This window comes from Marmota monax, unplaced genomic scaffold (assembly GCF_021218885.2).
Source record: "Marmota monax isolate L192 unplaced genomic scaffold, Marmota_monax_Labrador192_F-V1.1 WCK01_AAM20220418_F8-fsc00223, whole genome shotgun sequence".
Classification (NCBI taxonomy): domain Eukaryota; kingdom Metazoa; phylum Chordata; class Mammalia; order Rodentia; family Sciuridae; genus Marmota; species Marmota monax.
In genome coordinates, this window is record NW_026692990.1 from 997,048 (window position 1) to 1,014,777 (window position 17,730).

The 17,730-nt window shown below is 45.6% G+C and overlaps 1 protein-coding gene across 2 annotated transcripts in view; it reads left to right on the top strand.

Moving 5' to 3' along the window:
• Fgd1 (FYVE, RhoGEF and PH domain containing 1) overlaps positions 1-17,730 on the top strand; it is a 67,876-nt gene that overhangs the window by 36,920 nt on the left and 13,226 nt on the right. The window contains exons 1-8 of one of the 2 annotated variants that reach the window (XM_058582034.1): positions 5,161-6,216; positions 7,491-7,664; positions 7,997-8,174; positions 8,296-8,737; positions 10,319-10,408; positions 11,106-11,254; positions 13,075-13,231; positions 13,342-13,480. In XM_058582034.1, the coding sequence (XP_058438017.1) occupies positions 8,023-8,174; positions 8,296-8,737; positions 10,319-10,408; positions 11,106-11,254; positions 13,075-13,231; positions 13,342-13,480 (1,129 nt within the window). In that variant the 5' untranslated portion in view covers positions 5,161-6,216; positions 7,491-7,664; positions 7,997-8,022. Of the gene's footprint in view, positions 1-5,160; positions 6,217-7,490; positions 7,665-7,996; positions 8,175-8,295; positions 8,738-10,318; positions 10,409-11,105; positions 11,255-13,074; positions 13,232-13,341; positions 13,481-17,730 lie in introns of those variants that run through there. The other variant, XM_046452597.2, reaches the window with a different exon arrangement.

A 17,730-nucleotide genomic window follows, 5' to 3' on the forward strand; every position in this document is an offset into this window, starting at 1 on the left:
GTCCCTACTTTAGGTGAGGATGTGTTCTTCACTTTACCACAATTCATACCATTCCCTATTGCTCTTTACTATCCCATTCCACAGAAAGGTTCTCCCTTTACATAAGGGTCCATGCTTTACAGGAAGGTCCTACACTTTACAGAAGGGACCACACTTTACTAAATAAGCATTTCTCCATTTTTCATACAAAGCTTCTATTTTGTCAGAGTCATTCAATTACTGGTAGGTCATACATTTTACAAAAGAGTTTCTATAGAACTTGCCTCATTTTACAGAATGTCCCTGCACTTTGAAGGAAGCTCTTTCATTTTATAGAAACTTCTTCCTTTTCAGAAAGGGCTTTTTCATCAGAGACCTCTATTTTATAGAAAGCTTCTCCATTTTTCAGGAGGGTATGGAGGACATACTCTTTTTTAAAAAAAAATATTTTTAGTTGTAGATGGACACAATATCTTTATTTTATTTATTCATTTTTTCTATGTAGTGCTGAGAATCAGTGCTTCATGCATGCCAGGTAGGCTCTCAAAAGTATCTTCACAGTCAGGCACAGTGGTGCATGCCTGTTATCTCAGCAGCTGAGGAGGCTGAGACAGGAATATCACAAGTTCAAGGCCAGACTCAGCAACTCATTGAGGTGCTCTACAACTTAGCAAGATCCTATCTTGAAATTTAAAAAAAAAAAAAGGGCTGGGAATGGGCTGGAGTTGTAGTTCAGTGGTAGAGTGCTTGCCTCACATGTGTGAGGCCCTGGGTTCCATCCTCAGTACCACATAAAAATAAACAAATAAAAATAAAGATGTTTTTTAAGAAAAAAAGGGCTGGGAATGTGACTCAATGATTAAGTGCTCCTGAGTTCAGTCCTTAATAACACACACACACACACACACACACACACACAATGTCTTCATTCTGCAGAAAGTGCCCCCATTTTTCTGCTGAGTCCTTTATGTTCAGAAGACTAGTGGACTTAAGGGAAGGAACCTCTGGACTACCCACAGGTTTCCTGTAAACATCTCCTCCTGCACATTTCACACTTGACAAAGCTTTGTGTTTGGACTTCCAGAAAGAACATCTGCCAGGCCAAGCAAGTCCTGTGTACAGTCTGGCCTTGAAGGTGAATTGGGGCAGCTGAGCTGGAGCTCACATTCAAGGGGTAGGCAGGAAGAGGTGGGGCAGTTTTGCCTTCATCCCTTGCTTTTTCTCTCAAGCTGTGGGACTCCCCCCCACAGAGCTGGCTTCTCAAAAGGCATTTTCCTTTTTGCTGTTGTTCTTTCTTCTCCACTCCCTCTGTTCCCTTTCCCCACCCCAACCCCACCCCAGGAATTCCAACTGTCCCTGGGGCCTACCTCTCAGCCAGGAAAGGCAAAGATTTGAGGGCTGTTGGGAGAAGTTTACATCAGCTGTGAAAAGGCCTGAATGCTAGGGTCAGCTTCTGCCCACTAGCATCTCACAGATTCCTCACAACAAAAAGCACACACATATTGTCCCAGTTTTACAAATGGGGAAATTGGGAGTTCAAGCTATGCAGCTCCTTGCCCCAGGTCACCAGGGAGTTAATGGCCAATGTCCAGTCTTGGGGCCCTAAGAGCTATCTTGAAATTAAGCCAAGGCTACAGCTGGGAGAACAGAGAGGGGATACTGCTGGCCAGGGAAGAGGGGAAACTGGCAGCTGAAATTCCCAGAAAGAGGTGAAGGAAAAGTAGGGTCTGGTTCCAGTGGGAATGGGCCAAAAGAGGAGTCCTTGTCCTCAAGCTCAGCTAGAAGCTGGACCTCCTCTGCCAGTAAACCCAGAAGCATGTGCTCAGGGCACCTGCCAAGCAGGGGCATACAGCAACCAGAAACAATTTTTGGAATGATTTTGCTATTTCAACAATAATAAATTGTCATGGGAAAATTTGAAACTCAGATGCAATTCTTGACATATATTTTACACTTTTGTATGGTTTGTATTTTGAATTGTGTTTGAATGGAGGAGACAGGGCACCATTGTCTTTTCACCTCTAATAGGAATACTGCCCTGATCTACGGAGCTCTTGTGGTGAAGAGGGCTGGATTCTGTGTCCATCTCTGTCTGGGTTTACTTGCATTTCTCAATGTATCAATAGTTTTGTGCTGGGTTCAGCTTCTAGCTGAATTCAAGAGCAAGGACTCCTCTTTTTGGCCCACACCCACTGGAACTGAACCTTACTTCACTTTCCCTTCTTTCTGGAAATTTCAGAACCAAACCAGGAAGCTGCTATTATTATCTTTTCCAGACATGGAACCAAGACTCAGAAAGATGGGGACCAAGAGCCACTTAGCTAGTAAATGGTGGTGTTGGAATTTCATGGGATGTTCAACTGGTAAACTATGCAAATAGTCCCCAATCCAAAACAAAACATAACAAATTCCAAAATCTGAAACAATCTGAAAAATTCTGGTCTGAAGCATTTCAGATAAGGGATGCTCAACCTGTGTAGCATAATATTTTAGTATAAGTATGCATAAGACATGCTTATACTAAAACATCTATTTGTCATTCATGTGAAATTCAAATTTTACTGGGTGTCCTGTATTTTATCTGGCTGTCTTTTTCCTGACAGGCTAACCCCCTTGCACTTTCTGAGCCACCACTTAACTTTTCCTGAATGAGAGTCTCTTGTCTTTAAGATCGGGAGCTCCCTGAAGGTAACGGTCAAGATTTCCCTAACTTGGGATGGGGGTGTAGGTCAGTGGTAGAGCACTTACCTAGCATGCAAAGCCCTGTGTTCTACACCCAGCCTGCAAAAAACAATTGCCTTTCCAGCATGCTGAGAGTCAAGAGGGGTGAAGGTGGAGCAAGGAGGATGTACACCCACCTCCACACCCACAGCAGGGCTGAGAAGAACCCAGGTGCTCTTGGGGTGCCCAGGATGTGCTTCCTGTCAGTGCCAAGAGATGTCCAAGTGGTAGTAGTGGTTGTGTATGTGCACTTTGCACGTTGTATATGAGTATATGGAATGGCTTTGTGGTTCTCTCTGGGTCTTTGAGGACTGTGTACAGTAGATGTGTCCCCTGCTCTGTTGGGCAATGAGAACTCTGGTAAACCCAGGGGTAAAAGGGCAGTGCTGGTAGAGGATCTTGTTAGGGGTATGGATTTATATGTGTGAGAATGTTGTGGATTATCAACCATTTAAAATGGGCCATTTATATTCCTGTAATCTCAGCAACTCAGGAAGCTGAAGGAATAGGATCACAAGTTCAAGGGCAGCCTCAGCAATTTAGTAAGAAGAACCTCAGTGACTTAATGAGACCATTTCAAAATTTGAATTCAAGTTAAAGGATTGGGTGCTGGGGTTATAGCTCAGTGGTAGAGCGCTTAGCTAGCATGTGTGAGGCACTAGTTTCAATCCTCAGCACCACATAAAAATAAATAAATAAAATAAAGGTATTCTGTCCATCTACAACTAAATTCTTTTTTTTTAATTAAAGAAAAAAATGAAAGGATTGGGAATGTAGCTCAGTGGCAGAATAGCCCTGAGTTCAATCCCTAGTACAAAGAAAAAGTGGGCTGGAGAAAACTAATGTAGGACCTAGCTTGGTGCTGATTAGGTGAGTCAGTGGGAAGGCCTGGTTTCTAGAAAGGGGAAGGGGGCATCCTACCCTGGAAGCTCCCTGAGAGCAGGAATGGGATTTTCTTATCTGCCAGCATACAGTGGACCAGGCTCAGAAATATTTGTAGGGGAAATCAGATAATTCAGTAGTGTTATAAGGTGCTGCAGAGACCTAGCTGAATAGTTTCTGTTTTTATTTGGGTATTTGGAAGTTATGGAAGTTTTTTGTATAGATAAGTCATAAGACCGAGCTATATTATTAAAAATGCAGCCAACCACCAAGAGGGAGCAAGCCCTGGGGCCAAGGGATCCACTGAAAACAGGAGGGAAATTGGGAGTGTAGGTAAAGAAGAGAAAGGGAATACTGAAATAGGAAATGGAGGGATCTCAAACCTTTTTCCCCTTGGTGGAACCTAGCCTGGTTCTTAGCCAGACCTATACCACTAAACTTGAACCATGTAGTTTTTCCCTATAGGCAGAGTTGGGGTTGTCCCTCTTATTAACCACACTATGATTTATGACCTTAAATCCCTGGAATCCACCCTGTCCCTCTTGGTTCCCCACTTTTCCAGCTTCCCTTTAGAAAGCAGGGTTAAGAGAAGAGTCCAGTCCAGAATCAGCCTGCCTAAAAGTCTGATATTGACTTGCTGTGTGACCTGGGGGTAGTCACTGCCTCTCTGTCTGCTTTCATCTCCACGTTAGAAACTGAGCTGAGAATCCCTGCCCCCCTCACCTGGGATTCAGCCTACTGTTCTGTAGGGCTGCCTGCAAGAAGGCAGAGAGAATAGAGAGACAGGGCCATGTGTGGACTCCAGGGTGAGGTAGGTGAGGAAGAGCAGAGGGTCACCACACCATGAAGAATAGCAGTGGAATAGCCCCACAGGAGACCTGCTGCCCTGCTACAGACCCAGGTGGGGAGGGCTTTCTTAGAGAGGCACGCTTGGGTTGGGGTATGGAGAAGGGATTTGTGGGTTCCACAGGCCTAGGGAGGCATACAAGGAGCTCCTGGGGTCTTAGCACCTGTGTGTATTTCTGGAAGAGGAGGTGTCTACATTTGTTCACTTGATCTTTGACCCTGTCAGCTACTCTCTTGTGCCTTACTTTCTCTGGACAAGTGTCTTTCCAACTGTGTCTCCGCCTGTGCCTCCATCCAGGTGATTCATCCTCCTCAACCCCACGCCCAGGGGGAGGGCAGGGCAGGATCAGCCAGGATGTGCTGAGCAGGGCAGGGTAAGCAGCCCAGCTAAACTGAGAGGAGCACCTCCTCAGTCCTGGCCAGGCCCTACCTGCTCAAGTGGGCAAGGAAGTGAGGAAACTACCCAAAGCAAGGTACGGGATGGCGGGGGGAGTGCTTGGCCTGGGACACCATGTTCCCTCAGCTAGAAAGGGCCCCTGGCCCGAGTCTCCTGGGGCCTACCTGGCCCAGGTATAGCCTGGGTGGGGTCAGGGGCACAAGGAAGGTTCTGGAATCCTGTGAGTTGAATATTCTTTCCTTCCAAGACTCAGAGACTTAAAAATCCCCTAAAACTCTGTCTTTATGACCTTGTAAGGGAGGATATGGATATCTCTGTGTGCCACTGCTATATCTTTTTGTAGTGGAGGCAGCAAATGACACTGTGATTGTTTACCAGGAGGAGGCAAGTGTCTTATGTCTGTGTGTATCCCAGGGCTAAGACCCTAATGTTTGTTTCATGAGTGTGACATAGTAAATTATGTTATGTCTGTGATTCTGTGTTCATGTATCTGAGTAAGTAGTTGTCATTGTGTAAGGTTGTGTCTGGCCTGGTATAATTGACCCCACATGGCTAGTCTTTATGTTTAACCATGTTTGCAGAAGTGTGGAGGTACATTATAATGTATATCAACTCCATGATTCTGTAAATTGAGATAGAGTTAAATGACACTGTGTATCTTTATGATTCAATGGAACCATGTTTGAGGGATGTATAATAAGGTATATGATGGTATGTGGTTAGGTGATTATCATGAGATGGTAGATTGGCCATTATGTGAGTATCTTTGTAACTGTGTACAACCATGTTTGCAGGTAAATATGATACCACGATCCTGCGTGATCATATGTGAGATCATAACTTCAGGTCTTTGTAACTGCATATGACCAGACAGACTTTCAGGAGTGTAATGACCTGTGTTTGGATGTTTGAATTTATGTGGCCTTACAGTTGTGTAAAACTATAAATAACACCATGTTCTTTTGTGACAGAGTGGAATCATTTGTGACTGGTCGTTGATAAGACTGTCACACAGGTTAACAGGCCTTTTGTGGCTATGAGAGTCCAAGTAACTGTGGCACAACATAACTGGCAATGTGTGCAACTGGTAGCTCTAGAAGCTCTGAACCACTGTTCACTCTCTTGTCCTCACACCTGCTTTCCTGCGTCTTTCCCTACACAAGCACCTTTTATGGCTCCATTCTGCCACAGGATAGATGTTCAACTCCTCAGCCTGTCATCCAAGCTTTATCCCCTTCTCTCTGGCCCCACCTGACTTCTCTGTAATCTGAGGCATTCCTAAGGCCCCCTCCCCAGTCAAGACCACGTGTCAACCCTAAGAGACCCTTCACTGCCTTCCAGACTGAAATTTCTCTTGTAAGTGTCACCATCATCTCCAAGGCCCCAAACAGGTGGGTTTAGGAGGCCCTAAACTAAGGGAGGAGGGACAATACAAAAAGACTTCCTGTTTTTCTGAATTTGCTGCTTGCTCTTTTAAACTCATTCTGGTGACCTGAACTCAGAATTCTGGATGTGTGTGTCAGGGGTGGCATATGTGTGGGTATGTGTTGATGTGAAAGTAGATGAGACTAACACAGATTGGTGAGACACTGTTTCTTTTTGTTGTTGTTGGAGGTTTTTTCAGTGCTAGGGATTGAACCCAGGGACACTTTAACAGTAAACTACATTCCCAGTCCTTTTTACATTTTGTTTTGGGATAGGGTCTCACTAAATTGCCAAGTCTGGCTTCCTGCCTCAGCCTCCCGAGTTACTGGGGTTGTAAACAGCAAAACTTTTGCTCATGAAACACAGTTTCATCATTTTTAAGCTCACTCAGCTGTACAAAATTGTAGACAAAAAAGTTCAAATATTCTCATAGCCTTAAAAAAAACAGGTTGAAGCCAGGAATGGTGACATTCCTGTAATCTTGGTGAAATTAACCAGCAATTTAGTGAGACCCTCAGTAATTTAGCAAGACCCTGTCCCCAAATCCCAAGATGTTTATGTTTCTTTTCTTTCTTTCTTTCTTTTTTTTTTTTTTTGTACTGGGGATTGAACCCAGGGGCACTCAACCGCTGAGCAACATCTCCAGTCCTTTTTACATTTCATTCTGAGACAGGGTCTCACCACGTTTCTTAGGCCCTCGCTAAATTGCTGAGACTGGCTTTGAACCTGAAATCCTCCTGCCTCAGCCTCCAGAGCCACTGGAATTATAGGCATATGCCACCATGCCTGGTTCTATCTCAAAATCTTTTTAAAAAGGCTGAGGATGTAGCTTAGTAATAAAACACCCTTGGGTTTAATCCCCAGTACAAAAAAAAAAGATAGAAAATGGTTTATGCCAAGCATACCCACTGTAACTGTATAAACAAATGCTACAAATATACAAACTTTAGAGTGCTCATTCCCATCCCCAGCCTGATTAAACTCCCTAATAGTAATGCCCACTGATATACATGAAATCAATGCACTAATCACAAAGAACTCTTGTCTGTTGATGAAAACAATCAGCCCAAGCCCTAGACCTGGCTTCACATCTGAGGGCTGGGGTAGGGGTTTCCCAGCAGTGCATTGTGGCCATAAAAGGGGCTCCATGAAACCCAATACCCGAGATACCTGCTAAGACATGGAACTCCCCTTTGGAGTAAAGTTAGTTGCTTCACATCCAGTTTCTCCCTTTCTGCAGGGCTGCACCAGGGAAACCGGATCCTGGTTAAAAGCTTGTCCCTTGACCCTGGCCAGAGCCTTGAGCCTCATCCAGAAGGCCCCCAGCGGCTTCGCTCAGATCCAGGCCCCCCCACTGAAACCCCTAGCCAGCGTCCTTCACCACTGAAGCGGGCACCAGGCCCAAAGCCACAGGGTAAGTGCTTCCAGAAAGAGCTGAAAAATGGCCCAGGGGAGGGGATAGAGGAGAGAAGTTAACCAGTGTCAGAGGAGAGGGCTTGTTAGAACAAGAGGCCTTGTGGTCTCAGAGAGAGTGCTACCTACCCAGCAGGCAGAGGATTGTGGCCTGGGGTGAATGTGCACTGGGATCTCACCTCAGGCCTGCTCTGTGCCTACCTCAAACAAAGACAAAAGAAAACAAAAAAATCCCACAAAACTGGGGTTTGTAGAGAGGGATGTAGCCTGGTCATATAGCCACCCCTAAACCCAGCTCATTGAGGTATCTCTTCTCTTCCTCAAACTCTCTAGTCCCCCCAAAGCCCAGCTACCTGCAGATGCCCCGGATGCCCCCACAACCTGAGCCTATCCCTCCTCCGCCATCCCGCCCACTACCTGCAGACCCCCGAGTGGCCAAGGGTCTGGCCCCCAGGGCAGAGGCCAGCCCAAGTTCTGCAGCAGTATCCTCACTGATTGAGAAGTTTGAAAGGTAAGTCTGGTACCTCTAGGACCTTGTGGGGGATGGATTGGGATAGGAAGGGATGGTTTTAGGAGAGGCCTCTCAGTCAACCTCATACCCTGCTTCCATATGTGTCCACCACCAACCTCAGAGAACCTGTGATTGTCGCCTCGGATAGGCCAGCCCCTGGCCCCTGTCCAGGTCCCCCAGAGCCAGCCATGTTGCCACAGCCACCCCCGCAACCACCAGTGTCCCAGCTCCCTGAGGGTGAGGCCTCCCGCTGCCTGTTCCTGCTGGCTCCTGGGCCTCGGGATGGTGAGAAGGTACCTAACCGTGACAGCGGCATCGACAGCATCAGCTCGCCATCCAACAGTGAAGAGACCTGCTTTGTCAGTGATGATGGGCCTCCCAGCCACAGCCTCTGTCCTGGGCCCCCTGCCCTGGCCAGTATGCCTGTTGCTTTGGCCGACCCCCACCGGCCTGGCTCCCAAGAGGTTGACAGTGACCTGGAAGAAGAGGATGATGAAGAAGAGGATGAGGAGAAGGACAGAGAAATCCCAGTGCCTCCAATGGAGAGACAGGAGTCTGTGGAGGTACTAATCCGTGTTCGCCAAGAGACAAGACCTTGCAGAGAAACCAGGAACCTGGCTTTTGTGCTTGGTTCTTGCCCAGCATGGTATTTCTCAAAACAGGGCATTGTTTCCATTTAGGATGTTTAGCTTCCCTAGTATCCTGGCACTAAATACTGATAGTAAAACCCCTCTAATTATTGTGACCACCAAAATGACCATGCCTCATTCCAAATGCCCACTAGGAAGGTGGTTCTACCTTCATCAGAGAACCACTAGCCAGACCTCAGTTTTCCATTCTGAAGATGGGCATTCTGGTTGGGGGATCTTTAAAGTTCTGTCCCAATTGGGAAAATCTCATGACTCAGTAGCTGTGTGACATTGGTCAAGTCTCTTCCCTCTCTGCTCTCTTACCACAAACCTCAGTATCCTTGTTTGTATAAGAGAAAGTCTCACATTCCAGAGAGGCTTCCTGGCAGCTGGAGGGAGGGCACAAGATCTAGAGCCTCAGAAAGACTTAAGCCTGTGGAGAAGGAGACTCTTTTTTTTTTAATTACTTATTTTATTCATTTTAGTTGCTGATGGACCTTTATTTTTTATTTATATGTGGTGCTGAGAATCAAACCCAGTGCCTCACACATTCAAGGCATGCTCTCTACCACTGAGCTACACCCCCAGCCTGAGAAGGAGACTCTTAACTTCAGGGACCCCTTTCTGTACCCTTACAACCTAATATTTCTTCAAAAGGCATCCTTGCACTTGAGTTAGATCTCAGCTGCTCTGCCAGGACCAAGCTCAAGTGTGGGGGCTAAGGCCATAAATTACTGGGATAAAAGGTATTCAGTGAATATGTATCTAGCAAATCAGGAAACTGAACCAGCAATGAGTTTTAGACCTTTCTATACTTTTGTGTGTTTATCTCACCCCCAGGTAATCATCAAGCCTTTGCTGACTATAAACTGAATGGGTGAATAAATAGCTAACTAATATTTATAAACTACTTGATCTGTAGTTTACTCTGTTATATAATTGTCTGAATTACAAATGGGCTTAGGTCCTCTTATAATTGGAATTTATAGATGAGGGATCTTATATACAGAGCAGTTAAACAACTTACGCAATCTTGTAAGTGGCAGAGCTAGGATTTGAACCCATGAAGTCTTTTGACATTCCAGTCCCTGTGCTTAACCACTACACTATGCCCAGTGAACAGAGAGAGCAGATGAAAAGATAAATGAATGACTGAGTGAGTAAGTACATATTATCAGAATTGAGGGTGGGCTTTGTGATCAACTGGGGAGTCAGGGATGAAGCAGGAGAGGACTTAAGTGTCTAGAGATGGGGTTATGGTTATCTCAGGGCAGCATTGGGCTTAGAGCACGATGTGAGCTGTTGTAAGACTAGGGGAGCCAGGTAAAATGGCATGTGCCTGGAGTCCCAGCTACTGGGGAGGCTGAAGTAGAAGGATCACTTATTTGAACCCAGGAGTTTGAGGCCAGACTGGGCAACATAGCAAGACCTTGTCTCTTAACAAATTATTCTAGAAACTTGGGTAAGGGTTAGGGTGGAGGATGATGAATCAAGCGTCAACTCTTCTCCTTTCAGTTGACTGTGCAGCAGAAGGTGTTCCACATTGCCAATGAGCTCCTGCAAACTGAGAAGGCTTATGTTTCCAGGCTCCATCTACTGGATCAGGTGAATGTCCCCTCAGGGGTCCCAGGGACCCATTACCTGATAGATGGGTTCCAAGGAAGAAATGATAGGACCTGAGCCTAACCTTACCACTGAGGTTAGAATCTAGAGGTGGTAAGGCCCCTCTCTGACCTTGAAGCTAACTGTCCCTGAATCCAACTCTGATTTTTATTATTCCAAGTTTGATCCTGATATTAAGCCTGGACAGGTATTCCAGCCCTGATTACAACTCTAACATTAATACTGACTATTCTCCAGATCCTAAATTTACCCCTTATTTGAACTTCACTCTAATTCTGGCCCTTTGCCTGACCCCAAGTCCAATAGGAATTTTTATCTACTTTGTTCACTCCTCCATCCTAACCAGCAGGACAGTGCCTGGGACACAGTAGGCACTCAGAAATATTTGTTAAATGAATGGATTTAATTCCAACTTTCTATCTGATCCTGAATCTGTTTCTGACTTTGACTCCGATCCTGACTTCTCATTGTTCCAATGTCTGACTGCTAACCTTAACATTGTGAAGTCCAACTCCATATATAACCCTAATTCCATTCCCTTTCTCCTCAGTCTCCAAACCAATATTGATCCCAAACCCTCACAAAAATTCCCACAAACACTACCCTCACCTGCAAGCTAGCCCTTCCCCAGCCAAGCCCCAAGCCCAGCTGGGCTAAATGCTCCTGCCTTACTCTGCAGGTGTTCTGTGCCCGTCTGCTAGAAGAAGCTCGGAACCGCAGTTCCTTCCCAGCTGATGTTGTACATGGCATCTTCTCTAACATCTGCTCCATCTACTGCTTCCACCAGCAGTTCCTGTTGCCTGAGCTAGAGAAGCGCATGGAGGAATGGTGAGAGGCCCCAGAGCTAGGCTGCCTACAATTTGCTGCTGATCCTAAGCCCAGATGTGTACATTTGAACCTAGGAGTTTGAGGCCAGCCTGAGCAACATAGCAAGACCTTGTCTCTTAACAAAGTTCATTCCTGGTCTGGGGGTGTAGTTCAGTGGTAGAGTGCTTGCTTAGCATGCCCTGATTTGTTCATATTCACCACAAAATAAAAAGAAGAAAGTTTCCTACCTGCCCTCTCTTACTGACTTCCATAAAAAGAACCAAGCTGCACCTTCTAGGCCCTCCTGAGTGTAGCACAGATGTAGATTTAGAAGATTACAACAGAATAGCAGAGCCCTTAAGCAGGTGAAGTTCAGGCCAGACATGGTAGCACATGCCTGTAATCCCAGCTACTTGGTAAGCTAAGGCAGGAGGATCACAAGTTGGAAACCAGCTTTGGCAACTTGGCCAGACCCTGATTCAAAATAAAATAAATAAAAATAAAAAGGGCCCAGGCTGCAACTCAGTAGTAAAGTACCTCTGGGTTTAATCCCCATTACTGGAAGAAAAAAAGTATGAGGTTCAAAGCTAAATTGATACAAGGTGAAAGATTTACACAATCTCAAGAGAATCCAAAGTATCCAGAGATAAACTGGCATGTTCAAATTCTGACTCTGCTGCTTGCTAATTTCTTAAATTGTTGTGCCTCAGTTTCCTCATATTTATTTAGGCACTGAGATTGAAACCAGAGGCATTTTACCATTGAGCTATATTCCCAGCCCTTTCTACTTTTTATTTGGAGATAAGGTCTTACTCAATTGCTGAGTCTGGCCTCAAATTTGTAATCCTCCTGCCTGCGAATTTTAAGTAGCTGGAATTATTATAGGTGTGAACCTTTGTGCCTGACCCCTCATCTTTACAATGGGAATAATAAGTGTTATTTTAAGGATTAAATAAATTGATACATGTGGAGATCTCTTAACAAACAGTACCCAGTATCTGAGTGCTCAGTATTTGTCAGCTATTGTTATTTTTATCTGTGCTATGATAGAGGTGAGAATGGGAGGGTGTAGGGATCAAACAGATGGATCAAGCCTAGCCTGGGGGTCTGAGAACAGATTTAGAGAGGAGATAATGCCTGAACCTAGTCCTGAGGGAGCGGGGCAGGTTTTACAGATAAACTCTAGCCTCTAGGCTTTCCTCTTTCAATTCAGCCTATACCACCTGCTTGAATGATCATTTAACAACAACCAGATCATATCAGCCCCCGCTTAAAATTGTCTACATGTTCCCCACACTTATAAGATAAACTGTGTCCCTCTTACCAGACTGTGATCACAGAGGCCTGGCATGAAACCTGGCTTTGCTATCTCCCCAGGAGCCCATGACCTCAGGTCTGGTTTATCTCCCACATCAGACTATGACTAGCGAGGATTATGAGCAGACCTGGTTTCTTGGCCTCCCGCAATGGACAGTGAACCTCTCAGAGCTCAACTGGGTGTGACTCATTTCTGTGTTCCCAACACCACTTAACACAAGATTGGGCACAGAATCAATTATATAGGTCTTGCAGTAAAGTCAAGGCAGATGTTCCAGGACATGTTGTTCCTGGTGCTTGAGCAGGAGTCAAGGCAGGAGGCCTCCCAGGCCGTGTTCTCAGGTCAAAAGAGCCTCCTGGCCTAATTGGCCTATGTAAGCAGCATTTCCAAAGAAGTCAACTGGTTGGGAAGTAGGTTTCCAGGACTGAAATGAGAGTGATCTGCCTGGGACTAGAGACCTATGAGGGAGGTCCCTGGGAGCTAAGGTTCAGCAGGACCACATCAGCCCCCATTTCTACCCCAGGGACCGCTACCCACGCATTGGAGACATCCTGCAGAAGCTGGCACCCTTCCTCAAGATGTATGGCGAGTATGTGAAGAACTTTGATAGGGCTGTGGAGCTGGTCAACACCTGGACAGAGCGCTCCACCCAGTTCAAAGTCATCATCCATGAGGTGCAGGTGAGTGGCGAACCTGGATGGAGCAGACGGAGGGAGGAAAGATCTGCAGGGACCTGTTGGGGGGTGTGTCTGCAACTAGACCTGAGCTCCTCTCTTTCTGCCTGTCACAGAAGGAGGAAGCCTGTGGCAATCTGACATTGCAGCACCACATGCTGGAGCCTGTGCAGCGCATCCCCCGCTATGAGCTGCTTCTCAAGGACTATCTGTTAAAGCTGCCTCATGGCTCCCCAGACAGCAAGGATGCCCAAAGTGAGTGTGTGTACCCAGACCCTGCCCTGCTCCCTGACACTGACAGCCCTGGGTCAGACCTCTCATGCAGGTCCCCAAAACTTAATTCCCAGGTTCAGCTTTCCATTGACATGTGATTGAGATCCAAGAATAGAAAGAATCTCTAAACTGAAAGACCTACATTGACACTGAATTGAGACCTCAGGATGAACCTCCAGGTTAAGATCCCTCCCTGTGTACCTAGAAAGAACATTCAAAAGGAGTGTCCCAGCTGGAACTTCCCAAATGGAACCCCAGAGTTTGAGAGGCATGCCCAGATTGACCCCCTAAAGGAAGCCATCCTTTTTTTAGGCTGACCCTCAGATTTATCCCCAAATGAAGTACAAGTACAAAATTAAACTGAACATGAATCCCCAGGGACTGAGCTTCTAGGCTAGAGCTTAGCCTAACTTCCTCAGACCAAGACCTCTTTTACTAAGTCTCCATGGCTGAGCTCCCCAGAAAGAGCTCCATTCTATGTCCACTATCCACTCCCCAAAATGAACCTTCCAAAAGAACATCCAAATTTGATCAGGGCCCCACAGAATCACCTCTAGAAATGATCACCCTAAACTGGTTCCCTTATTTTCTACCTCAGATTTGGATCTCTAGGCCAAGAAACTTCCTCCCTAGACTGAGTCCCTACACACTAAACCACTAGAAAAGTATTTTATTGTGACTCCTCCAGTACCTGTCCCATCCCTATAGCATCACACCCCATGTAGAGCTCCCCAGGGTCCACCCCACTTGCCCTTCCCCAGACTGCTATTTATATTTATTCATTCATTAACTTAACAAATGAGCACCTTAATATTTAGGGCAGAGCTCTAGGCACTGGAGATATAGACGCAAACAAAGCAGACAAGGGCCTTGATTTCAGAAAGCATGTATTCTAGTTGGGCAGAGAAATGATTAAAGTAACAAATGCACAGGAGGGCATTAGGTAGATGCTAAGTGTAACTCAGAGAATTAGAAGAGAGTGATATGACAGTGACTGGGCAGTCTACTTTAAATTGGGTGGCTTCTCTGAGTAGAAGACATTTGAGTCAAAACCTGAATAACCAGAAGAAGATAGCTACATGCCAATGGGAGGAGCACATTTCAGGCAGAGGCAACAGCAGGTGCAGAGTCCCCAAGGCAATAGGGATACTGGGGAAACTTTGAGAGGTGGGAAGCTTGCATATCTCTGGATCAAAATAAAGGCCACTATGATTCGAGCATGGCAAGTGAGGGTAGAATAGAAGTGGGGTTGGAGAGATAAGCAAGACTTTGAAGGTCAAGATAAGGAGATGGATTTATTCTGAGTGGGGTGGATAGCCATGGGAAAGTTTTTGTCTGGATTACATGGGAAGAAGAGAGGGAACCAAGTGATTAATTTGAAGACCTTTGCAATAATCTAAATGAGAAAAGCTGACTTGAATGAAATAGTGGAAATGGTTAGAAAAGATTGAATTCAGGTTATATTCTATTTGGAAGTGGCACTGAAAGGCCTTAGAGTGGATATGGAGCCTGGGAGAGCTGAGAACAATGGTTCTTAGCTGGGCATGGTGGTGCATGCCTGTAATACCTGTGACTCAGGAAGCTGAGGTAGTAGAATCACAAGTTCAAGGCCAGCCTCAGCAGCTTAGTAAGATCCTGTCTCATATAAAAATAAAAAGGATTGGGGATGTGGCTCAGAGGTAAAGCACCTGTGGGTTCAATCCCCAGTACAAAAAAAAGAATGATGGATCTTCTTTTAAAAAAATTTTTTAGTTGTTGATGGACCTTTATTTTATTCACTTATTTATATGTGGTGCTGAGAATTGAACCTACTGCCTCACACATACTAGGCAAGTGCTCTACCACTGAGCCACAAGAATATTGGTTTTTTAGATAAGTTTAGGAATTTGGCTTTTAGACAAAAATGAGCTGCCAATTTTGGCAGTTAGATGAGTCTAGAATTCCAGGGAGAGAGATTTAGATTTCACTGGCACATAGAAAGTATCGAAAGTCATGGAGTTGGCCAGGATCACCATAAGGAGTGAGTGTAAATGGAGGAGAAAAAGGACCTAGGACAAAACTCAGGGAAGTAGAATCAGAAAAGGAGACTTAGAAGGGGCAGCCATAAAGGTAGGAAGAAAACAGGGAAAGTGTGGAAGCCACAAGAATGAAGAGTAAACAACTGTGTCCTGTGCTGTGTCTGCTTCCCTACTTAGCCCTTCACCCTACCAGATGGGATACTTTGCTACCAAGCCTGTACCTCTAGAAAGAGCTAGACCTCTAGAAAGTTTGATAGCTGAGATCTCCAAATGAATACAAAATACTAAGTATCTCATTCCTCCCGCTAAAATACTAAGTATCTCATTCCTCCCGCAGAATAAGAGCCCCACTGAGGTGCCTAACCTAAACCTCTAGAAAGAACCTGAATGATTCCTTGGGATGAACCCCATGAACTGACATCTCCCACTTGAGCCCTTAAGCTAAGTAAAGTCTGAGGTCGCAATTATAGACCCCTACAGGGCTCTCAAATTTAGATCCCCAGACTAGGCCTCAAGAATGATCACCCCACTCTTAGCCCTGAGAGTGGGTTCCTAATCAGTGCCCTTGGCCTGAGTCCCAAAGTGAGATTCCCCCAAAGAGCTACTCATCTTATCTCCTTGGCCATCATTCTCTAGACAGGTATTGCCAGACTGAACCCCCTAGGTTAATCCCACCATTTTTATCCCTTAGATTAAAACTTCCAGCCTGAGCCCAAAAGACTGATTTTCCTGTTCCATCCCACACATTGAAACATCACTGAATCCTCAGACTGGATTCTCACAGTTCCCCAATGTAAACCCCAGAAATGACCCTGAAATTGAGCAGCCCAGCCTGAGCTCCAAGTATTCCAGACTGTGTTTTCCCTAGCCCAAGTCTCTGAAGAGCCCTATTTTTCATCAATTAGATTGAGAGTCCTTCACTAAGCCCTCAGACTAATGCCCTGGATTGTCCCCCAAATTAAGCCACATAGGCTGAGTACCTCATAGGCTGATTTTCCAAGTCTCAACTCTCAGTCTGACTTCCCTCATGCTGAACCTCTAATTTTCTATCTCTCAGACTTCAATTCCTGAGTTGATTTTTCTGGGCCAAGTCCAACAGACAAGTCTCCAGACAGCCCTGTGCTGAGACCCAAGAAAGGTGCCTCACTGCTATATTAACTCCCCACATTTTGTACCATCCAGCTAGGGTCCTCAGAAGGTACCTCCTATCTCATTTCTCTACAGAGCCCCATAGAATCACATGTCCACATTAAGCTTCTAGGACTCGGTTCTTTCATTTTACTGGATCCCCAGCATGAGATTCCCAGATGGAAGTTCCCTAAAGGAGTTCCCTGAACTGTACTCCAAAGTGAGCTGCCAATATAAGCTCCCTAGATTGGGCCACAGGTTGAGCCTCTTTTGTCAATAGTGCATTCTCCAGCAATCTACTCAGCCTCTCACCCCAGTTTTTGTACATGCAGAAGTAGAATCATGATGGCTACCTCTTAGGGTTGTTTTGAGGATAAATGAGATAATTTTGAAACACAGTGCCTGGCACATGGTCAAGGCCCAAGCTGTTTTTTATTACCAAATGTCCTGGATAATGTCATCCATACAGAATCCCTCTAAAATTAACCCCCAGATTGGGCCTTTCAAACTTAGTTTCCTGTTTTGTACTAATCCCAACCCTATCCAAGTCCCCAGAATGAACCTCAGAGTTTGAGGTTGGCTGAATGGGCTCCCCATATTGAGCCCAAAGGTGAAACCCCCAGCAAGAACTTCCCAGTCCGGTTTTATAAGCTGCTCAGAATGATGATCTCTGAATGAAAGCTAGCTAAGATGTGCCCACTAAGCTCCCCAGCCCAAGATCTTAAACTGAGCTGTCTATTATTTACCCATCAGACTAAAATCTCTTGGCTGAGCCCCACTGAATCATATCTCTGGTTCCACAAACTGACTTAGCCACTCTCTAGCTCCAAAGTGAACTCCTGAGCCTAGACCATAGACTGAGTCCCCAGACCAGGCTAAGTAGGCTGCCTACACTGAGTTAAGATTGAACTCCAAACCAAGATCCCAGACTGCCAAGCCCAAACCAGGCTCCATGAAAGCTTCTAGACCAAACTTCTGCACCAAACTGTACTCCCTGGCCTGAACCCCAGGTGAAATCATGGGCTGACATCCCCACACGAATCCCCTAGACTGAACCTGCTCACACCAGACTCCTGGAAATGCCAT